This window comes from Lipophrys pholis, assembly GCF_963383615.2.
Source record: "Lipophrys pholis genome assembly, chromosome: 15".
NCBI lineage: Eukaryota > Metazoa > Chordata > Actinopteri > Blenniiformes > Blenniidae > Lipophrys > Lipophrys pholis.
The window spans coordinates 23,722,170-23,747,234 of record NC_137642.1 but is presented as its reverse complement, the minus strand read 5'-3'; the positions used below and the strand labels follow the sequence as shown (position 1 = coordinate 23,747,234).

Here is a 25,065-nt window from a genome sequence, read left to right as displayed (position 1 = left end):
GGGTAGAGTCCACAGTCATTATTATAACGTTTTTCTTAAGTTAAAGTAATCTTACTTTGACTCAAGCAGCACTGCGTTTACCGTAATGTTCCATCAGTCTGCACTCCTCCGAGAAACGTGACTCACTGTTTCACATAATGCCCTCGATGAAATTGTTATAATGGTGCAATCATTGTAAAGAAAGTTACTGTGTGAAACGGCATTGATTCTTTTTTCATCAGCATCTACCACCTCCTGCTGCTACACAGCTGGGCCACTGTCCCTTTTTTTCTCAGCGTCTCTTTGATTGCAGATCTCCACTGTACTGAGAGGAGGCGGCTGTATTATTGAGGAAATTATCTTGAATGAGGTGAAATTGAGATGCAAACGGTGGATAATTGCCAGTAACTCTGCTGCAAGGCAATCATGTCCAAAGGCTAGAGGTGCTGATTGGTGGCCTGCCGCCCATGTTCAGAGGCAGCTGTGTGGATGTGTGTGCACAGTGGGTACTTCCCACCTGCCTGCATTGGCCAAAACATACAAACAATACTAATAGTGCTAAGCTGAACCAGTTTCCTAACTCTCAACTTGAAATCTGTTAACTGTCACAATGATGGAACAGTGCACAACATCAACCTGCATAACTCTTCACTTCTTCTAAAGAATTGACTCCTAACATCTTGCTCTCAAAATGTTAGGAGTAAGGTAATTGTGAGGTAATTAATGCCACGGAAAGAAAGACAAAAGCTCCAAAGCTCTTCTAATCAATCAACACAAAGCCTTTTCGAATAATCGTAGTTTATTTTGCCTTTTGATTATTATCCTCACAAATATGAGCTCATCAGGAGGCACAGACATGACACGCCTGTTGAAACAGATGCAACTCATCAGGGTTTTCAGCCACCTGATGTTAGGTCACCAAAATATGCGTGTTTGTGAGTGTAGTTGTGGCAAAAAGTTATACACCAGAGTTTCTTTCAAACCGACTCTTAGCAGTGCTGCCTGACAAATGTTGATATTTCACTGAAAGGTTGGCTTCATCACTAAAGTCTGTATCATGTCGAACTATGTCACCTGCATGCTGCTATTCATTTCAGTTTAATCCAACAGCATGGATAGGCTCCTATATTTTTACTTAGAACTATGTCATAAACAACAAGGAAAATATACATGAAAGCTCCATAACTGCTAAGAAGAAGGCTTAAAAAAAAGGTATTAATAACAAAAATGTCTAGAAAAGCAAACATTTCTGACAAAATAGCTAAAATCACTAAAACTATGAGAATCGACAAATGTTTGCATATTCTCCCCGTGCAAGTCTCACAGCAAACAAAGAAACAAACAGGCATGTTAGGTTAATCAGTGAAAATAAACGACCAACAGTAGATATGTCTGTATCTCTGTGTTCTTTGTGTAGTAGTAGTAGTAGTAGTAGTAGTAGTAGTAGTAGTAGTAGTAGTAGTAGTCGTCGTAGTAACATTGTCGTGCCTTGTTTCAACCTTTTTCGTCAGGCACAGTTTAGTCGTCTTGCTTTGCTCAGAAGGACCCTCAGTACTTCTAACATGGCGGCGCCCATGCGGCTGTGCTGTGTCCTCCGTGTCACAATCGGAGGTAAATAACTCATCCTTTTCAGTATTTAGCAGCTTTGAGACAACGGTTTGAAGTTAATACCGTAGTGTTTGGAGTATATTGATGTTTTGGAAGTGTCGTTGTATGTCCAAGTTTGTTCTAATTGGAAGATGACGATGTCAATGATTCTGAGGAGATTTATCCTTGACAAAATAACCTAAATCTTGCAATGTTGCAATGTAACGTTATGAATTGATGATAAATGTTAATGTTCTTATATTATTGCAGCAGCGGTAATCAGAGTCGTTATTTCTGGATAGTTGATATTTATTAGATAGTCACCCATCCAATGCAATTACTAAAACTTATCAAAGCATTTGTTGAATTAATGGTCTTAATCGTCTTACAGTTCAGTGCAGAAAAGCGACTATTGCAGTGTAATCTCAGTTGTTTTCTGTTCTGGTATCGCCTTTCTCCTATTATAACATAACAGTTATAGCTGTGTTGTCCTGATGATGGATATGTTATCCATAATGACATTATCTCTGTCAATAAAGCTTTAGGAGTTATATAATGATTGGCCGAGTAAAGAAATGATACTCATATGTTATAGTCATTCAGATCTTGTCCCTCAAAGTTTTGATACATGATCAAAACAATTCTGCTGACATGTGGTTGTGCAACACGTCCTGACATGGTGTCTATTTGCTTTTAATAATCCACCACCTCCATGTTTGCTTTGTTTGATTCCATGGACACGACACAGTTTTAATACATCCTTTTATTCTGATGAAATGCCGTCTTCTTTCAGGTGTGGTGCCTCTTCGAACTGCAGCAGGAGCCATTCGGGGGTCCATCTTTCTAAACCGAGCTTCCGCTGCCACTCTCCAAAGACAGCCCTCGTTTCCACTGTTGCCTCCAACATCATGGCAGCAAACCAGACACGGCAGCTTTTTCAACAAGTGTAAGTTAATGGAAAACGTATTTTCTCCACTACAGTATAAAATAATCCTGAGTATTGTACAAGCAAATGATTCACACTGGCAGAGATGCAGTTTTGTTACAAGAAAGAAAATCTGTTTATGGATTGTCTGTTTCTTAGAATCAGTCGATGCAGAGATTTGCATTAGTAGTGCAACTTATAGGAACATGTGCAATATTTCAGTCCATTTTTAAAAATTGCATTATTAAAAGGCAGGATACACTCTGGACATGTCACCAGTCCGTCATAGGGCAAACACACACACCCACACACACACACACACACACACACACACACACACACACACACACACACACACACACACACACACACACACACACACACACACACACACACACACACACACACACACACACACACTAGTATGATTAAAAACAAACAAACAACATCTAGTAATTTGGTAGTAAACTGGTAGTTTTTCATTTGATGCTGATCAAAATGTTTAATTTGTGACATTATTTTTACTTTAGCAAGTTTCTACAGCAGAAATAAAACACAGCAATTTGTTGTAGATCAAGAGAAAGGAAACACCCAGGCTACAAGATTAGACGGGTGACAGGTAGAAAATTTCACATTTACACGGCAACTTTTGTCCGTTCACATGGAAATGGTGGCAGAAACACTGAAAGCGATGTAGTCGGCATGCCAGGCCACGAGTGGATGCCTTTTGTTTTTGTAATGAATCCACACAAGTTGCTTATCCCCCCGTTTCCACACAGATGAACTCAGAGCCTTTTCAGAAAGTTGCATTTTCCCTCAATTGCACGAGTAGGAGCGTTTTTGAAACGTTCAATTTCGGGAGCCGTTTTCAAAAAGTTGTATTTTCAGTGGCTCTGAGCAATGTAAATACACAAACACATAAACCTTTTGCATTTCAACTTGAAAACGTTGTTGCATAAACAGCGCTTAAATCTGCAGTCCTAGTCCTAGAACCATAATGAGACAGAAACATCAAGTCGTATTGATCGCCTTTAATTGAAAATCGAAATGTGAAAGCTCAAATCAGAACACAGTTTAGACGGGATTCAATTGCTTTGGCATGCCGGCTGACTTTATCAATAATTCATGTTGTTTTCAAACTTGCCAAACACCTTTTCTGAGTTTTTTTTTCTTAAGCTATTGACAAAGTTCCACCACTTCACTTTGTTCGCGAAGTTTGAGTCGTCTCCTGAAAACAGACAGTCGATTCCTTTTGTTGTTGTTTATACGAAGATAGCGGATCCTGTTTTGACGGGTCCTTGAAGCCGTTGGATTTATTCTTCTTTGTATGTTTTTCTGCATTGGCAGTGACTGCGCAGGAGCTGTGGAGTGGTGTGCTGGCGGATTCTGGCGCCGGAGCCAGGAAGGGTCGGGGGAAGCGAACCAAACGCAAACTGAAGAAAGATCTGAACCGAGGACAGATCATCGGAGAAGGTGAGACATCGTCTGTCTTTTTTTTCACTCTTTGTTACATGTTTAATTCAACTTTCCTGTGAATAATTGAATGTTACACCCCAACAAACTCGTGTAACCTCGTTTCAGTGTATCTGAAGATATATTTTAGTTGTTTGCTTTATTTTCTTTGCTGAAAAAATGTTTAAAGATGCACTTTATTTGCTGTTGGCTTGAGTGCTGGGATTTAGAAGCTGACACAAGTGTGTGGAACTAAGGCTCCGTTCACTTGACGAGGTTTCAAAATGAAAAGCCTTCTTTTTTTTTTTTTTTTGTTTCAGAAAAGACTCGTGTTTACACAGCAACGTTTTATAAACGACGTTTGATCAATGGGAATTGACAGAAACGCTGAAAGCTGTGTACTGTAGTTGTCATATTTGGCCACTGTTGGTTGTTTTTGTAATGAAACCACACAGCATAGAACAATATGCTGTGAACATAATCGATGGCTTTGGGGCGTTTTCAAAAAGGTTTTCTTTTCAGTGACCACCGTTGTCGTGTAAATGGACGCCCAAAACACTAGAAAGTTTAGCTTTTTCACTTGAAAACGTAGTGTAAACAGGGCCTAATGCTAAAAAGCACTTAATGTGAATGATAGACTACAATCTTCATCACTTAAGAGTCACTTCATTTGTTGCGCGACATTACAAGAGGGAATTACATCTTTTTCATTCAGATTGCTTTGGTCGTGTTCATTGATTGAGTTTTATTTTCAAAATGTAACAAAAACAAGAACAAAACAAATAGAAAATATAATAAAAACAGTTAAATAAATAATACAAATGTAGAAGAAACAACATTATCCGTCTCCGATACATGCTCATTTATTCCTTAGTGACGTTGCCTGTGATGCTTTTTTCTTTTTCATTTCTGCTCATTCTGTTTTATTGGTTTTGCTCAGTAAAACTAGATGGAGTTCTAATAGAATATTTACTTGTTTACGTGCATTTTGCTTCAGTCTCTTTTCTCCATAAGCTTTATATACCAGCAATGCATTTCAGTGCATTTTTCTTTGTTCTTGTCCCTTCTTTCGTTCGTCATTAACCGGATAGCTATTATCTTTTTCCATTCCCTGTGTCTGTCAGGTCGTGGCGGGTTCCTGTGGCCCGGTCTCAACGCTCCGGTCCTGAAGGAGGGCATGTTGCAGGGCATGAGTCGAAGAGGCGAGGCCGAGCAGCAGGATGTTCAAGCTGAACTCGGTACACACAAACACAAACGTCTTCTCCGGCAGGCTTTTTATAATGATGTTTAATTATACAACACACGCAAACATGGAGCAACGAATCAGCCTGCAGGTATTGTACCGCTATGGAGACAATATTACTGAGAGTAAAATGAATTGGCTCGAAAACAAATCAGCAAAATTAGATGTTCTGTGTTTGAAAGCAATGTCATCAATTTGTCATATTTCTCCAAGGTTTGCAATGTAATCATTATTACTGACAAATATTTTTTTTTACCTGGTAATGTCAATAAACAAATTTCAAAGATTATCATTGAGAAAACCTATAATTTAAACTTGAAATACTGTATGGAACCCTTGTTAGAGGAGAATTATCAGCCTTGATATGTCATATTTCCACAGTGGTTTAAACGCAACAACAATTCATTTATTTTCTGAATTTATACATGTTTTAACACCAGGTTTTTTTCATTGTAGCACATTAAGAGACAATAATGTGAACCAGCTGAAATTACTTTGACAGTATAAAGTAGTTTCTTTATTTATAATGCATTTTGTTGTATTTGATTAGATGAATTGTTGTCAACTAGTGTCAGGGCTGTGCCATATATCACAAATGAATCTTTATCACAATATGAACATGTGCATTCCAGCTCTGCATGGGAACATCTTTGAAAAATGTGAGCCTGACTGTCAAATTGAAAAAAAAAAAAAAAGCACAAACCCAGTTACAGTTCATGTGAATTAGAGGCCAGAAAAACCAAAATGAGCCCTACACCTTATAACTTCAGGTCAGATTAAGCTGCAATAGCATCACTTATAGTTCAAAAAATATTGAAGGTACAGGATTAAAATATATTTCAGCACAAAACTACATGACGATATTTAAATATGTCAGAACTGCCTGATTAGGAGAAATATCTCAAACAAGAGGAGAAAAGTGTCGATCTGGATCCTGAACAGCTGAAGCTCCACTGCTGTGAGACCCAATTTGCCTCCACTGTGATCTTATTTGTTCACGGTAATTGCTCAGATAATTTGACGATGAGAAATGGCACCTTTTAATGTTCACCACGCTGCGCAAACTTCAATTCACCCGCGGCCTGTTGAGTAAAGTTTGTCGCTCGCGTCGTCCCGCAGTGCGCCAGAGAGACGAGTGGGAGAAGAGGAGAAGGATGAAGGTGAAGAGGGAGAGAGGCTGGACCGGCAGGTCCTGGGGGGGCACCAGCCTGGGACCCCCGGACCCTGGACCCAACGGAGGTGAGTTGCACCCAGATGAAATCAAACCTTTACTGGGGATGCACCTATAACAGTATCGGTTATTAGGTCCGATACTGCAGTCGTTCTCGTACTTGGAAAATCTCCCCGATACAACCCGACGAGTACTACATGACGATATCCGTCAGCAACGTGAGCAGCAGGTGGACGAGAGCGAGAGTGATGTCACTAGTTTGGAGATCCTTCAAAGTGAATGAACACTCGACTTGGGTTATGTTCACACTGCAGGTCGTCAATTCTGATTTCATGCAGTGGTCTAACGTCTTTGCGTGGTCGTTCACTCTACGTTTTAAATGTGACATCCACCTTCGTGACGTCAGTCTCCCGTCGATGACGTTGGAATCAGATACATTCGGCTTGGCCGTTCAGACAGTGCCTGACGGACATCGGATCCATATCCGATTTGGTACCACATACAATTGAGGCCTGGGTCTGGTGTGCAGCGTTTACACGGTCACAAAACAAATCGGATACGAGTCACTTGTGAGCAGAAAATTGGAATTGGGTCACAGTGTGACCAAAGTGTGACTGCAGCCTTAATCCCCAGTGACATTTGCCGTGGTGCGACGCAGAAATATACGTTTGGCTTAAAAAATATCCCCGAGAAGCATCAAGACGACAGAAAGTCTCCATTGACGTTTTACAGGCAGTGTCACAGGAAGACGTGATTGAATAATAAAAGATGGATGAATCAGTAGGAGAGTAGTAAGAGGAGCACTGCTGTGTGTGTGTGAGATCAGTGTGTGCTCTCATTAGTACTGATGAAGATGAGGGTTTGACCGAAGTGTTAAGTGGGACGATTCCCTGATTTAGAGAGACGCCTTTCTCGCTCACTGTTCCCTGATTTGTCTTTTTCGACAATCACTCCACCCCTGGTCTCCTCCTGTTTCTTCATCTATTCCCACCTGCTTCTTCTGATTTGGGACTGAATCTCCAAGTGATCGCACAGTTTGAATGAGCTGCTATCAGTCGGAAACAAAGCTTAGCCAAATGAAATGTGTCCAAAAGCCTTACTTAACCTAAAAAATGTATTTAATACCTCCTAAACTGTTAAGAAAATGTAGAGAACTGTAGCTTTGTATCCATATTCTAGGTATTATCTACAATTTTACAATTTAGAAAATGTAAATAAATTTAATATATTTCACTGCATAAAATCTACATCTTTCAGAAGCCACCACATTAGATGTATCTGTAATCTTATAATTTAACTACAGAGAGATGTACTGTCCTCTTCTACTATTAGGTCGACAGTCAGCCACAGGAGCTGGAAAATATCAGCTAATATGAGAAAAAAAATCCAATATCTTGTAACATTTGCTTTCAGTCCACCACACAGATAGTGCCTCTTCCAAAAACATGAAATAAACGAGACATGTTTGGTTTTTTTCATGTAATGACTCAACAAATCTGCTAAGGGGACAAAAAAATAATAATTCTCTGAACAATGATGCCTCACGTTCGGTGAGTAATTTCACGAGACAAATATACAGGGTTACATTCGAGCTTTAATATGATCAAATGTCTCAATATCGTCCACTGTGAAATTTTGTGGATTGAATGATGTTTTCTTTGTTCATTAACACTGATTGACACTGATTCGTCAGATTAGTAATTCACACGACTTCTTTAGTGGATATAATTCACAAATTCTATTACTTTATGTCAAATTCAACCCCTTTTTTTTGCTCCAGCAGACTCTTAATTGGAAATAAATTAGATGTGTTTGTTCGTTTTAATGCACAGTGGTGGATCTGGCACATTGTTGATAAATATTTGTTTTTGCGAGGTTATTTCCTCCTCATGCCTCTTGGCAGTGACTCTTATACCATTGGAAATATCTTAAAAAACTTTAATTTGTCTTTTTAATAGTGCCACATTTGTGGAGAACTTGCATCTGTTGCTAAGGAAGTATTGTTAGAACAAAGAAATAGTCTCACAAACACACATTTTCTTCCTTTTTTTGTGTGGTTCAGGGAAACTTGTGTGGTTTCCTACAGTAAAAACTCAGTATATTTGCCTGGTCTTACTTGTGCCATGATACATTTGAGCGTTTCAAATAACCGATTGCGTTTCAGGGACTTTCCAGAGTAATTCTTCTTGTTTTTAGTGAAAACCTTTTAGTGTGGGCATATGAAAGGTCTTGTTGGAGCGCTATCAAAAAGCACATTTTCATCTCTCGGATGATCTCGGATTTTCATCAGTCGGATCGCGATACTTTATTGTGAACGGTCTCTGCGGCGCACCACGTTGCAGCTCTCGCCTAATCAACTCTTTCAGTCTGGGACCCGGAGTGTCGAGGCCGGCTAATTCCCACTGATTCGCCGCCGGAGCCGGTGGCCTCCCGCTCCCAGCCTCATTACGCGTTTAAACCTCGCCAGCTTGCTTGAATTGAGTGGAGTTTGTTTACCTGGTTTGTCTGAAGGATGAAGGACAGGACTGCCAAGTTACTCACCGTCTTGCTTTAGATTCTGCCCCCTCGTGCAAACAAGCGCCTCGCCGTGAAGTGCACCCCGGAGCCGGAGCTCGCTCCATGCCTGTCGTCGCGTGTCAAACACAAAGTCGCCCGGGACGCCTTGAATGTGATGTGCAGAGAGCTGTAACCAGGTTGCCTCTCGCTGATCAGGTTTGCTTTCTTACAGATGGTGGACTAATGTCCCTGCTGAGGTGTGTGTGTGTGTGTGTGTGTGTGTGTGTGTGTGTGTGTGTGTGTGTGTGTGTGTGTGTGTGTGTGTGTGTGTGTGTGTGTGTGTGTGTGTGTGTGTGTGTGTGTGTGTGTGTGTGTGTGTGTGTGTGTGTGTGTGTGTGTGTGTGTGTGTGTGTGTGTGTGTGTGTGTGTGTGTGTGTGTGTGCGTGTGTGTGCGTGTGTTTCCTCTCTTCGGCGCCTTATACTCAGCTCTTCTTTGTTTTTTGTTAATTGCTTGGAAGTGAACAAGCTGCTCTTGAGAAGAGTAACATCCTGCAGAGGTCACTGACAATGGGAAGTGCAGACTCCCGACGCCGCCCCGGGGGCTTCTGGGTATTCGCCGCACCGACGGGAGCCGGCGTTAAGCTGTTTATGTTGCGCACGCCTGTGCTTAAAGCTTTGAAATTTACATTTTTCTATTTTCATTTCTCCCACAGAAACCTACAACGAATTTGACTCACGCGTCATTGAGGTGAGTGTGCTAATATATTATCAAAGTCGTTTATAAATTGCTTTTAAAAAAAAAAAAAAAAAAAAAGAACTTTTAACAATATAAATAAAATGTTATCACATTACATGAGACAGTAGCAGTGATTCTTATGATGCCTCGGGGGCGCTAGAGAGCAGAGCCGAATCATGATTTGAAGAAAATGAATGGATTGTAGAACTATTGTTTTATTCAAACACATATATAGATATCTATTGATTTTAATTGAAACTAATGAAAACTAAAGAATAGTTATAAGTAATAATTCGGTGGAGTTTTTTTTTTTTCTTTTTTTAAACGACAAAACAATGTGTTTTCACTTGAAATGTTGTCACGTAAACAAGACTTAAATGAATACGCAGAAAATAATAGAAAACCACTAGGAAACAATGAACCTCCAGCTCATTGTGTGTTTTCTCATGTCGTCTTCCATCGAGGTCAGTCTCCATAGAATTATACTATTAAAAGCATCAAAGGGGAACGTGTATTCAACAACCCGTAGAATTTTCTGAGCAGTAAAGTACTGGAACTCAGTTGAGGTGGAATTTGAAGAAAGTCACGTTTGCACCCGTGTTTGATAGAAAGAGCAGAAGAGCATTTCAGCTGTCTTAAAGGAGCGGTGTTTATTTAATTGAGGAGTGGATTCAAACTGTTTATTCTGAGCGTCCACAAAAGGCAGCTCCTGCAGATATGCAGGTAAAATATCCACTCAGCCCACTGGTGGTACTTCAACAGTTTGCTTTTCACAGCTTTGGGGTGTTGATGGGGGTTTTATTTGAAAGGCAGGGACGTACCTGTGAAACACACAGGAGCAGGTCTGATTGAGTTATCTGTTATCTGTCCCAAGAAGAGCATCAGATGCCCTTTTTCACACCGCCCCTTTAATTTTCCAGAATTTTTGCCACAGTCTATCTACTCTCTCCATGCTTCTGTTGATACTGTATTTACCAAGTCTGCCGCTCATACATCTGCCAACTCTCTCCTGATGCCTGCTGACTATGCTCCTCATGCCAATTAATTTCGCTCACACTATAGCCCTGTACCCTGCAACGAGGGGGAGGATCAGTGGGTTGCCAGGTCAGAGTAAAATTCTGTGTGTGGCCCTTGAACTAAAATGTGTTTGACACCGCTGATCATATCAAGTAGTGTGACGCTAAAACTTATATCTCGCTTTTCCACTGATTCAACTGCCTCCAAAAGGCTTTACAGTGTTTCTCACATTCACACACTTGGAAGTGGCTGCCAAGCAAACTCTGTGTTCAGTGTCTTCCACATATGGACAGATGGGGAATCGAACCTGCAACCATCCAACCGAGAGACAGCCCGCTTCACCAGCTGAGCCGTTGAATCTAAAAGATTAAATCTGAAGCTGCTGCTTAGTAGAGAGAGCCATAAGATGTATTATATTGCCTGTTCATTTAGATTCCCACTCTGTCATGCTGCATCTTACCTTAATTCAATTAGCACTAATGGACCCTGTTGAACTAATGGAGGTAATGTCGCAAGGTCACACGCACACACAGCGGGATCCAAATTTGTGTGTGTATGTGTGGTTGCGGGTATGTTTTCCCTACATATTATCTTCCAAGTAGATCAGTGCAATAAGAGTGATGACCTGTGGGTTACTCGTGTGGATTCACATTTTCTTATGTAGAAATATTTGCGTTACCTTTTTGTCGGTGCGTTTCTTTATGCGTCCTCATGTGTGCGTGTCCCATTGATAGTCCTCCCCAGCGCTGCCGTCTGCATAAATAAGCGCAGTGTCACGGACATTAGGCTTTCCCCTGGAAACTGGCGGACGCTTTTATGGTGCCATTGCTTCTTATAAAAAAAAAAAATACTTTGTGTGTGTGTGTGTGTGTGTGTGTGTGTGTGTGTGTGTGTGTGTGTGTGTGTGTGTGTGTGTGTGTGTGTGTGTGTGTGTGTGTGTGTGTGTGTGTGTGTGTGTGTGTGTGTGTGTGTGTGTGTGTGTGTGTGTGTGTGTGTGTGTGTGTAGGCCACTATAAATTCTGTCCTAATGAAATGAAAGAGGCTTACTGGAATAAAAGGCTTGTCTCCCAAGGACGACGATGCTGGCATGCCATTAGTGAACGCATCCAGCAGGAGGGAGAGAAAGGAAGAAAGCGAGGGAAGGAGGAAGGGAGGGAGGGAGACGAAAAGTTGGGAAAGTAAGTTGGGAAGTTGAGCCGTCTGGTGTTCAGTTCTGACATGCGATGTGATGGCGTTTTCTCGATGTGTGATGAGTTGACGAAAATGAAAACAAAGGCAGAAACTAAAACGGTATTTAACCTCCCCCGTTCAACAACCATATCAGCTCATTGAATTGTGATGGACCCGTCTGTATATCTGTAATTACATTTGTCAGATTCATTTTGTTAACAGATTATATGATTTATGAGTAATGTGTGTTGCTTTTAAATAAGGTAACACAATTAAATCTTCAGTATTCAGACTGTTTTTCACTGTTGCCACTGATTTTTCTGAAGTGGTTCATAATCTGTGAAAGTTTTATTTTGCATCTGTTGTTTTGTCAAATGTGTTTATTATTAGTTTTTGCATCAGAAGCATCTAAATATTTAGAAATGAATAAAACATTTTTTTTTCCCGTATAGAAAAAGTGAAATCCTTTTCTTTAGTGGTTTCCTCCATCCATCTATTTTCTCTACAGCTTTATCCAGCATGGGGGGAATTTAGAGTCACCAATTAACCTTACATGTTTGTTTTTGGACTGTCAAAAGAAAGCAGAGTAACAAGAAAACATTTCAACTCAATAGATAAAAAAAAAAAACTTCTGCCGGACTTAAAACCGGGGATGTTCTCATTGTGTTAGTGCCAGAGCATTAACCACTACACCACTGTCGTTACGGTTTGGGGGTTCGTTTACGCAACAATTAAGTAAACAATTTGAGCCACTGAAAAAGGCAACTTTTAAAAAAAAAAAAAGCTCTGACTCTTATCTCCACCTCTGTGGGAAAACAAAACTTTTTGAAAATGCTCCAACTCAGTCTCCATGGGAAATTTTTGAAAACACCACATCTCCATGGAAACGGGTTAAAATTCGACTTTTTGAAATCGCTTTAACCCCGTCTCCTTGGAAACATGGGGGGAACGTAACTTTTTGAAAATGGGAAAATGCATGTTTTCTGAAACGCTGCCACTGCGCATAGCGTATTGTGTGATTTCATTACAAGAACAAACAACAGCGCCAACTCTTGGCTTGGCATACTAATTGCATCGTTTTCAAAACCTTCCTGTGTGACTGCAAAAGTTTTCTGAAAAGGAAATGCTGAAACAATGCATTTTCACTTGAAATGATGTTTTGTAAGTGGGGTCTTAATTGTGAAAATCTAAAGCATCTCTTTGTATGTCATAAAGTCTTTTTTATGCAATTTAAAAAAAAAAAAAAGCGTTTTAACCTCTTTCGGTACGTTATTGTTGGATCTCCTGTTGTCGTCCGTCTCCCAGCAGCAGATTGGCCTCTGATTAAAGCCACAGTGTGCCGCCTCGGCAGAAAATCTATTAAATCAAAAATATGCATCATAATAATTTAATCCAATACTGCTCCGTTACAAGCTGCCTCCAAAATTTCTATCGAGTTAAATCATACGTTTCTGGCACGCTCACACAAGAAATGTGATGAAAAAAACAAGGAGGGCTGGGGTGACAGCGAGCTTGAGGTAACAAGCGGGGAGAGTCAGAGCGACGCAGACAGAAGAGATGTCCGTGGCCGCGCTCCAGCTGCAGCAGCCGCTTGGACGGGACTCGGTGATTTCATTAAGAGAGATGGAGCGTCGTCGGTGTCAGAGCAGAGTTTCTCTCTTTTTCGTTTCTTCTTTCTCCCCCTTTAAAGTCAACAACCTTGAAAGTTTGGTGGAAAGTAAACATAGGCTGGACAGAGGCAACTTTTCTGAAACTCCCAAATGGGATTAAATGTTGTTTTGGAGGCAGTGCCACACCTCAAATTGTAAAGTGGATAGGCATACATACTTAACGAAGATTGGTTATAAGCAGTAATTCCAGTTATCAGGGACGTCTTTCTGGTGACTAATGTCTTTGTCCACCAAACAAAATTTAGTAATCCACGAGTATCAACATGGAAAATGAAAGATTTAGCACCATATCCTCAGACTCAGCATGTTCTATTAACTACTGAATGCCCGTGGGACAAAAACAGCCGCCAGAGGCTCCAATCCAGTCCACAAACCACCAAACAAATAGAAATAATTTCAAACACGATGTCTTTTCTTTTTCTTTTGTGTGATTTTTTTTTATTTTACATATAAACAAACTGAACATGAAGACCTTTTAAACGCGTGTAAAAACATAAAGGGAGACAGAGGTAAACACGGCGAGTTAATGAAATGAGCAAGAAAGAGAGTAAATAAGAAAGTGTGTAAATAAAAGTAACAACGATTGTCCAAACAAAGAATACCTGAAGTCAGGTCTGATGGTAGAGACATATGTAATCTATTTTTTTGCCATTTTTCAATAAATACCTCCTTTTGTGTTCTGAGATTTACAGTCATTTTTTCCATCACAAACATATTGTGCACAATTTCCATCCATTCATCTCCACTTGGTTATGGACTTCTTACAGGCCACCAGTAATATTCTTAGCAAGTAATTATGTTTGTTCCTCCACTCCAGGTCCTCCAGATCAACCAAATATAACAAATTAAACCTCGGTTATTGTTGTTGAAAACACAGTACGTAGGATTTAATGCACGCTCAGCCAAAACAGTGTCACAGCAGGGAAAGTCCAACATATATCAAAGTTATATTCAGCTTTATGTACACAGCATCTCCAACACTAATTTGAATGTGATTACATTTGATATGGAGAGTAGAAATTCTAACAAAAACCTTCAAGTTTATATTTAAAGGTTATTATGGCACCATTTTACCGGTCCGGCCCAGCCTAGATGAAGTTGGGCTGAATGTGGCGCCCGAATTGAAATGTGTTCGGCACCCCGGCTCGAGAGGTTTGGCGGCGTCGCTCTGCCTTCTGCTTCTGCTTGATGGCAACTCCTCCCCCTTCACACGACTCCTCCCCCTTCACACGACTCCTCCCCCTTCACTGCAGCACAGAGACGCGGCAACAGATTGAAGTCGGGGAGCGAACGAAAAGCATCCGCCCACTGACACGCTGTCGCTCATCAATGCAGGAAGCGCTCCGTCCATCTGCTGTGTCGTCACCCAACAGGACAAATGTAGAGCCTGGCGATCAACGTTTGCACACACGTCCAATCAAAACGCCCTGACACATCGGCCTTAATAACTTGTTGAATTTCTACTTTAAAAAAGAAAGAAAAAAAAAGGTTTCAGATGCCATCTGGTTAGAGTTCGTAGTTTTTCTCCCACTCGCAGCATTGTTTCTGTTGAGTAATTACAGGGCGGTCCCAGAGTTGTGATTCCATCCCCGTGTGTCCTGCAGGCTTGTGTTTTCCAGTGTTTTGCTGTTTTCCTACTGCTACACTGACCCCAATCCTTCTGCTGTTGCCCCCGCAGTCAAATTATAAACCCTTTACTGAAATGTGTGTTACATAACTTGCCAGGCTGAAGGCAGATCTTTGACTTTGAAGATCCCTCAGCGGAGATTCGGCTCTGCTCTGCCGCTCGCGGCCCCCCGGCCCGGGGGGGCGGAGTGGAAGCCATCGAGGTGAACTGCAGCCCAGATCGCTCCCTTCCTCCTCCAAAAAGCCGCCGGTGGTCCGCTCGTGGAAACAGACACATGAAGCAGACTTAAATCCAGCCTGCAGGGCGACTTGTCACGTCTTAGAACACTTGGTCTTAGTTTTTCTTGATATTTTATTCGTTATTTTGTCAGAAACAAGGGCCGGGGCTTAATGTCGGCTCTCCTGTGATCTATAACGTCGTTATCAAACAGCCGAGCCCAGTGGTTTTCAACTGAGGATCTTTTTACCTGTGATTTTCAGCTTGTCAGGCGTTACACGTTTATTCATTTATTTTGTGTCTGCCTGTGAAATACACAAGAAAATTATGGATGCGGGACTTTTCACTTTTACTGCTCCTGTGTTGATTCCTTTTCACTATTACTGGCACTTTTTTGATACTTTTGTCACTTTTACTGGTAGTTTATTGATAAGTTGAAACTATTACCAGGCGGTAATTAATTTATACTTTTTCATTATCACTGCTACTTAACTGATACTTTTTCACTTTTAGTGCTACTTTAATTCTTTTTTCTATTACTGCTACTTCATTGATACTTTTTCACTATAACTGATACTTTTTTGATACTTATTCACGATTACTGTTATCATTACACGTACATTCTCAGACACAGTCACAGACTTTGACAATATTTTTTTTTTTCATAATTTTTCTCCAAGAATTGGATCTGAGGCTGTTTTCAGGCTTGTGGTGATGATCCAACAGAGAGTTACGGCCTTGAAGCTCCGAGAGAAAATGCTTCCTCTCTTACATAAAATATACGCTATAAAGTTAGCAGCTGTCTGATTAACAATGTCCAGATTTTCACCAATTAATAGGCTTTTTTTTTTTCCACTAAGAAATCAAAGCAGCTTTGGAGAGACTGAATATTTGACTTATGGATGGTTCAGCTTAAAATATATTTGCTCTGTGTGTGTGTAGGCATGCCGCTTCTAACTCGCTACACCATCTGGTGGTACAGTGTGGTATTACTAGTGAGATTGGGCGTAGGTGACGCCAGGAGATTTATCTTCAACATTGTGATGATTGTCTCTCATGATAAAACCTAATGTGATGAGATGCATGAACATATTATCTTGGAATTAACTGTGATCAATCATCTGTTTGTTTAATGTAGCATTTAACGGCTCCTGTGTTCTGTGGATTTTTGTTTCAGTGAGATCAAGTTTGATGCGTTTACCTGGTGTGTTTGTGCTGTCTGTGTGCATGTACCCTGAGCAACTTTTTTTAAAAGTTTAAAAGTTATTTTCGCATTCTCTTTACACACATGGTAACACACACACACACATACACACACAGTTATCTCTTCTTTCTCGTCTATTTTCACAGTTTTGTTTTCTTATCTCGTTTTACCTCCCTCTTTACTTTGTTCATCCTCTTAATCAGATTAATCACCCCTTCTCTAAATCACCTTAAAGTGGCAGTAAATCCCCTTTTTTCATGTCTTTCTTTCCCCTCTTTTCTTTTCCCCTTCTTTCTCTCCTGTTTTGCCTTTTCATCATTAGCCACCCTGTTATTTTTTTTTCATTATTTTAACTTTCTGCTGAGTTCCTCCCCTCTTCAGTCCTCCCTCACAAGTGTTTGTGGTGTATCTCTGCTGCCCCCTGCCGTTTGTAGGTGATGTTGCAGGCTGTGAGGAGACGCTGTCATTATAATGATCTAATAACTACAGATGTCTATACTTTATTGTTTCATTTAGCTGTGTGAAACATTTTTAACCCAACTGAAAATGTGACAACAAAGTGAAATTTAATAGTTTCCCAGATTAAATACACTTATGTGAAGTCTGCTTATTATTACTCTCTTCAGAATTGGTGTTTTTGTTTTTCATATTATGATTTTCAATTATAATTTTACTTATAATGCTTTATATGGCAGATGTCAATAACAACATGAAATCTTCTTTTTCTAGTTTTCCATAACTGGGTCATTAAAGGTTGCAGACTAAGAAAAGTAGTCCGGGTCCTCTAATTGGTGGAAGCGTCCTCCTGCGGGATCTTGAGGCATTCCCAGACCAAAAGGGATATAAAATCCCCCCAGAGTTTTTTTTAGTTCTGTCTCAAAGTCTCCTCCCAGTTAAATGTGCCCAGAATACCTCTCAGGGGAGGGGATGTCCTGGTTAGAGGCTCCAACGACCTCGGCTGGGTCTTTTCGAGAGAAAGTAATACACTGTTGTAGTCCGGACGGCTCAAACTCTCCGTTAATGCAAGGCTGTGATGATGAATAATGCAGCGATGGTATGAAATAACCTCAGGTGTTGCCAGGAACTAAAAGGATCAGAAGGAATTAAAAAGACTTGCAACCCTAATTCCAAAAAAAGCTCAGGGCAACGTGTGAAATGCAAATAAAAACAGGATGCAGTGAGTTACAATCATCACATATCGAATATAGAGAATATTCCAGTTTGATGTATGATGTTTTGCTATTTTATGAAATGTATTTGCTTTTTTTGAGTTTGATGGCAGCCATAAATATCAGAGAAGTTGGGATGGTGGTTATAAAGCCTTTCAAATGTATAACTAAGAATTTTGCCATCAATTAGATTAATTGGCGGATGGCCAGTGACATGACTCGGCACAAATGGAGCATCAGTTGAACTCATAAAACTGATCCTCACCTTTATAGAGGACAACCGAGAGGCATGTTGCAGCTTTAATCCAATACTTATGACAAAACACGCGCTTTTAAACGTCCTCTTAGCCAATGTTTTACTCATCTGGTTGCAGGCAGTGACACATTGGGTTATAATCGAGCTGATGCCATGAGTGAGACAGACTATACAACCCGTCTCATGTGCTTTGGTTTATGTTTTATAGGTGAAGAGCGTGTTCAACATGACGGCCAAGGAGGGCAGGAAGAGGTCCATCAGCTGTTTGGTCGCTGTGGGAAATGGAAACGGAGCTGCAGGTTGGATTTCATGAGAAAATACACAACTTTTACCCCCTGTGAAACAATGGAAGCACGTTGCCAAAGCATCATTTCACCAACCTACTTGCCACATTTTAGACACTCTTGTCAAATATTTCCACACAATGAATGAAAAATGTAAAACACCAATTTAAAAGACAATTCAAATGAGCAACAATTAAATCCTGTGAGCCGTAATAATGAAGTTAAATTTGACATTGATTTTGATTTTGAAGAAATATGATTTGTGTGTGTGAACTGCAGGTAATATTTTGTAAGATATTAGATAAAATAAGTGACATGTAACTTTGACTTGAGCCTGCTGTAATCGCATCATTTGCGTCTGTGTGACTGAAGTGAATATTCTGTAAATTGCACACTCGTCCATTTCGTTTATATTTTTTCTGTTGTGGTGTTTTGAAGGAAGGGGCACCCGCTTTAAGTTTTATCTTCTTTGTGCTCCTGTTCAATTGCGTGAAGCATTCAATGGGATGAGCTTCATCTCGAATTCACACTACCAATGATGCGTTGTAGTGAAAACCCGTCCTCAGTGTTAATCACTAGATTAGGGACACGCTGTGAATCACACTCTGAGAGCGAATGTTGTTTAAATGTAAACAAATAAAAGATTTTCTGTGACGTCACTTGATTGAACCTCCGCCCTCCCGCCAGGCTTCGCTTTGGGGAAAGCAGCAGACAGACCCACGGCTCTCAGGAAGGTAAGACTCTTTTAAATCTAAATTAATGTTTCCAATCGAACTCATTCTCCAGTCGAATCTTAATAATAAAGCAAAGTGAAGCTGAGTTATAATCGACAATTTGATCGTTTTTCCGATTATACTTCGTTGAAAAGATGGAACTAAACACAAAACATCCGTCCAATAAAAAAAAAAAAGATAATAAAACGACAAACTGGAAAGCAACATGTTGTATAACTTCAACCTGTTTTCCTTTTCCGCTGGGGTCCATTTTAAAGGGCAGTTTGTGTGATTCAGTTAACCTGTATTATTTCAATGAATACAGCAAAATAAAAATGCAAAATTGGTATCGATTAGTCAGTTACTCCACAATGCAGTTGTTTGGTAGTAGTTTCTGTTGCAGCACTATGAGGTTTCCCATATATGGACAATTTCCCAAACTGAACATACTTTCTTCGTCTCCTTGGGGAAATTCATTTTTTCTGCATTTAGGATTTGTGGAATGCGATGCAGCCACATTATGGCTCTCCACCAGCTGGTGGGGGTCAAAGGCTCATGGGCTCATAGTGGTGACCTGAATGATGTGGGATTCGAACATGTCAACTTCCAATCCCATTCTTTAATCAAAAAAAAAAAATATATATATATATATATTTCTTCATCGTCTTTCTTTTTTCTTTACCTTTTTTCTTTTCTTTTTCAGGGAAGTGTGTGGACAATATAGTGTTTCTGTTAATGATAAAAACAATATGGGCGTCTACTTTTGTCTGCAGCCACTCCACTCTTGTCAAGTTGAGTTTTCCTTGTTTGATCTGCAGGCCAAGAACAGAGCCATGCACTACTTGCACTACATAGAGCGACACGACGACCACACCAGTAAGTCTTTTTCACGATTCCCGCTCACTTTCATCTTTCATTCATGTCCTTTCTCACCCTCCTCTGTGTGTTGATGAGCGGTTCAGTTGGTACAATAGTGCAATAATGACCGATAAATTAAAACCTGGTGCAGAGTACACGTGATGAAAATGTCTATATTTTCACAAAAGCAAACAATTACTACAGAAAAGGACTATAATCTCAACATGAAGCCAATTTTACTGAAACCTTCTGGTGCAAAATACAGTGAAATGTCCCAAAAACTTTGTTGCATGTTACATTATGTATGTTTTTACAAACTCACCATGACAGCGATGCTGTGAGGCTCGTTTGCGACCATCAAGGAAGCCATCTTTCATGGCGGCATCTCATTGTTGTGTTGTGCTTCTTAAGAACGATTTCTTTGACATTTTTACAATTTGCTTGGTGGTTTGGCCGGATTAGATCCTCTTTCGGGCCGGTTTTGGCCCTTATGTTTGACACCCTGTTGAAATGAAGGAACCTGCACGAGTGAAACTAATTCTCACTTAAGAATCTATTTAGTGAAGAAAGAACCTGACTGAAAATAAGGCTACAACACTTAAATGCCTGGGAAGGGAAACACAGAAGTAAAATCTCGTTGCTTTAAATGATTGTGAAACACCACAAAAACTTCTAAATGATTCATTTCACTTCTTATCTCACGTCGAATGTGCAGCTTCAGATGCTCCATATTTAATAGCCGCGGTGCCATTTGTGCTCAGGACAGAAGAGTAGACTCTTTATCAACATGGAGCACGGCGGGATAAAGATAAAAGAACAAAAAGACAATATATCCCGTGTAAAAGTGGTTGAATAATACTGAAACAAGTAAGAACAAATTTTTAAAAAATGATCAATTCGGTGGTATATTGAAGACAAATTCAATTGTAAGATCACAATAAATGTTTGGTTTTCTAGCTCAGTTCACCTTGCAGGTGGGACTTATGTTTTATGCTGAGTTAATACCATACAAACTGATTTTACAGGATATTGGCAGTTTTGTTTTGTTTTTTATGTAATTATTCCTGGAAGAACAGTGTAGGAATCCTCTGTTTAATATGTTTTATCTCACTTTGGCCTGGTGGAAATCTCCAGATAGGAGGAAATTGTGTAAATCAGAGCCAAACACGAAGTCAAATATTAGTTTGTGAATTCTTCCAGAAATTTACCCTGGAGGTGTAAAATTCTTTTGTAGGCACACTTAATACACAGTTCTGAGGCCCGAGATTAGAATATTTCCAACTGATCTTCATATTTCGCTTCATTCAGCCAATTAAAGTTCCTAAACTTTGAGGGATTTAACATTTACTTTGAGGGAAAAGAAATTGAATTGGCCTTCAGTTCCTGAGCCAGGAGCACCTAAAATATTCACCTCAACACTTTCTCTTCTCCTCTCATGTCCAATAATATTAGAGTTTATTTATCAGTGCCTTTCAGAACACCAAACGTCGCTGTACACAATGAACACATTAATATACAGATTAAAAAACACAATAATGAAAAAGATCTGATGTAAACGCCAATATTGCCGCTATTTCATGTATTTGAACACAGGTGAGGATATTCTGCTCTGCTTCAGCTTTTTTTCATCTTGCCCCTGCGTGTCACTTTGTGCCGGCTGCTGCTGGAGCAAATCGATGATTTAATTCAGGCTCCATTTAAACGTTTTCAACTGAAAACACGAAGCTTTTGTTGAGTTTTCGGGTGCTTGGAGGCCAAAGCCACTGAAAACACAAGTTTTTGAAAACTTTTTGAAGGCGAGGGGACGAGCGACGTGAACTGAATTTAGATCCTTCACTATTAATGAGGCTGACAGAAGTGAAAAAGACTGTAAATTAGGTTCTGCCAAAATATCAAGAGAAGAAGAAAGATAGTAGCCAGTATCAGCAAGTAGCCAAAGGTCAGTACTCGTCCTTTACAAACGTATCGGTGGATCCCTAAAATAAATTGAACACATTTAGAGGAAGCAGATTTTTTCAGTTGCTTTTAGATGTTTGGAGCCCTAATGACCTTTCATTTCTTCTTATTGTCGACACTTTTCTTGTGTTGAGGATTCTTTGTGTGGCTTCGGTGCAGCGTGCACTAAAGTAAAGTAGATAGAAATGCGTTTTTTGTGTTATTGGTTGAATCAAAGGTTCAGAAAAACTGTATTTCCTTTGAGTTTCAGTCATTCCATTGTTATTATAATTACTGGAAAAGCAAAGTGCTCTTGAAGGAGGAATTGTTGTAACTCTGTAGCTCGATGAAGAAAGACCTCCTGCAGCCACAGCAAATGTTCACTTCCCTCCCTCCCTCCCTCTCTGTGACATTTAGTTTTACATTTTAGACATCTTCACCCAGCAGGACGCTTCCCCAGACACTCTCCTCCCATATTCCTCCGCCTCGTCCCGGCAAACCACAACTTCAGTCTCAGAGTCGCACAACAAAACCTCATTTATATCCCGAAGCGAATGTCCCGAGGACAGCAGGGCAGCGTTGTGACACAACAGGGTTTTAACCCGCAGCTACCGAGCAGCGGCGCAGAGGGACGGCGTGTCTCTGAATAAGTGATTATCGCAGCTGCCGCAGCGAGCAAGCCACGCCGGCGTGTCGGAGGACGCCTGGTGGCCGGGTAGAGAAGCAGGAGGCCTGGCGGGGAAAAGCAGAAGACGACAAAAACACAAGCGAGTCCGTTCGGAAATGGAACAAGAAGATGAGAAGATCATCTTCAACATCTTTTTATTTTTCTGTGTGTGTCTTCCAATAGTTTACCACGACATCCAGTCCAAGTTCAAGAGGACGACGCTCCGCATGAAAAAACAGAATGAAGGTACGTTTTGGTCTCATCTCGCAGCGTCGAAACGCCAAACAAGAGAAAGCTTGATCATGTTGCTCGTGCTCGCAGGTCACGGCCTGCACTGCCACCGGGCCATCATCACCATGTGCAAGCTGATCGGCATCAAGGACCTGTACTGCAAGGTGGAGGGCTCCGTCAACCTGCTCAACATCACCCGGGCACTCTTCACCGGGTTAGCCAATCAGGTGAGGGCATGGGAGACTTCCAAGAACTTAGCGTTAACATTACGAAGACAGACTTACTAATACAGGTAAAGTGTGGATCTCAGTCACTTGTTATGTTGTACTTGTTAATAGAGAGCAGAAGGTTCAAAGATTAGATCTTTTCTCACTTATACTTAACAAAACGACAACTTCAGAGCTTCTAACAACTTATTGCCTCATTTTTTATAAGTATAAACTTATTTTCGCTTCAGTTTCAGTAGACAACGAACCGTCGTTTGTAGTTGAGTTTATGTAATCCGCATCCAGTACTTAGCATATAAGACCGCTGAACTCCCGCGGCGTGCAGAAGCTGCAGGTCTTTTTTATTCATGGGTCACGCTGCCATCCGCCCCCTCTCCTCCTCCCACGCTGCAGAACACCCACCAGATGACATCGGACAAGAAGCAGCTCCACGTGGTGGAGTTCCAGAACCAGCGCGGCCCGCTGCCCATCGTGGTGGCCAGTCCCAAAGACGGCGCCCGGCCCCTCGGAGAGCCCGTGGACGAGATCCCCAACACCCGCCTGCACTGGGACGACGTGCGAGCCGCGCAGGGAATCAAACGCTCAACCTGGGCGAGCGTCAAGCGCACCATCTGGTAGCGGAGGAGACGAGGCCGCGGGTCCGACTGCAGAGAAGATTGTTGGACTGAGAGGAGCCAGAGGGGACAGACGGAGGAGCTGAAGGCTGCATGTGGAAGAAGAAAACATCTCCACATCTGGTTGATTCACTTCATCACATTGTTTAGAAAAGTGCCACCAAAAGCGTGTGAGCGCATGAATCTCCAGCTCCGGTTCAGAGGCCAATAGTGACAAACTATATTGAAAAAATAAATTAATAAATATTTCCTGATCAATGTGGACATATTGAAAATTATTAGATGTGTTAATAAAGTATCAAACTGTAGAAATCTGTGTTTTGTGTCATTTTCTATAAAATGTGTGTTTTGATTAATGAATTTGTTCTCAATTGTAAAATAAATTGAGACAAAACAGTTAAATAAATCTGAAAAGACAGTTGTTGATGGGATATAATTGGCACCCTGAATAGAATACTATACTATACTATACTGTAGAAATTCCTTTTCACTGATATATGAGCTCCTGGCCAACAGGTTCAAATGAAAGTTAGAAAATGTGCGGAAAAGAAAATAAAAGTGAAATTTTTCACTTGTCTTGGGTCACATTCAATTTTAGACAAAACTGTTAGACACTGGCCATAACATTAGATACACCTGTTCTAATGTAGCCAGTAAGCATAGTTAAAGGTGATTCATTCACTAATAGTTTGTTAGTATTATCACTGCGTTTACTATAAACATTACCCATCTGAACGGTGGAACATCAATCAGTATTTCCATGATGTGTGTAAGGCCAGTAATGTTATGCACTGTATGTCTTATAAATGTAAGAAATGTGACCAAATGCTCCATGTGAGGCTCGAACTCACAACCTCAGCATTGCTCTCCAGTATACTGTGTTATAATCACCTCACGCTGACCGATTGCACCTCTGGAGCTGATATTCCTTTTGCTGTATGTGGTTTTTCAAATGGATATTGAATTGAATCTGCCGGACCGTCGGCCATGTTCAGGGGGTTTCCTGCGACTCCGGCTCCTTTTGGATGAACCGACATCTAAAGTCAGTGAATAGATGGAGATCTGAACGCTTGCAGTCGTGTTAATTGTGCATAAGTGCATTAAGTTACTACTTTTTAGTTACAAAATATAATGGAATATATAACCCAAAATGTAATAACTGGTCAGTTATGTAAAAAGATTTAACAATACTTTAAATTTGACCTTAATGTGTTTAATGCTTATATCTTATTTTGTAGTGATGATTGGAGAAATAGATTACATATTAACGGAAGACTACAAATGACTGGGGCAATAGCAATCATAGTACTCATTCTTTAAGTGTTATTCTTGTGTTAGAACTTGAAGTCCAAACCATGAATCTTTGACTCACTTTATGATGTAATACAATTATTACAATATTAGGGGGAAAATATTTTTGATGATGTAATATTAAGAATTAAGTTTTGGGCTCAGCGTCTTGTCAGATTATTGACCAGTTGTTCCATTTTGGGTTTTATTCAAAAAAAATTTTAAATACATTTCAGGCTCAGCACTATTGTCACATTATCAACCAGTTACTACATTTCGGGTTTTATTACGTCGTTTTTTGTATACCAATTCAGGTCGTTGTTACATT

The 25,065-nt window shown here is 40.4% G+C and overlaps 1 protein-coding gene across 1 annotated transcript; it reads left to right on the top strand.

Moving 5' to 3' along the window:
• The first annotated feature begins 1,496 nt into the window (after positions 1-1,496).
• mrps5 (mitochondrial ribosomal protein S5) lies at positions 1,497-23,756 on the top strand. Its single transcript, XM_080482379.1, has 12 exons — positions 1,497-1,590; positions 2,360-2,512; positions 3,839-3,964; positions 5,068-5,181; positions 6,306-6,425; positions 9,567-9,601; positions 18,127-18,217; positions 18,890-18,936; positions 19,734-19,791; positions 22,559-22,621; positions 22,697-22,833; positions 23,227-23,756. Exons 1-12 carry the CDS (start codon positions 1,542-1,544, stop codon positions 23,449-23,451), a joined length of 1,218 nt encoding a protein of 405 aa, XP_080338505.1. The 5' UTR covers positions 1,497-1,541; the 3' UTR covers positions 23,452-23,756.
• The last annotated feature ends 1,309 nt before the right edge of the window (positions 23,757-25,065 follow it).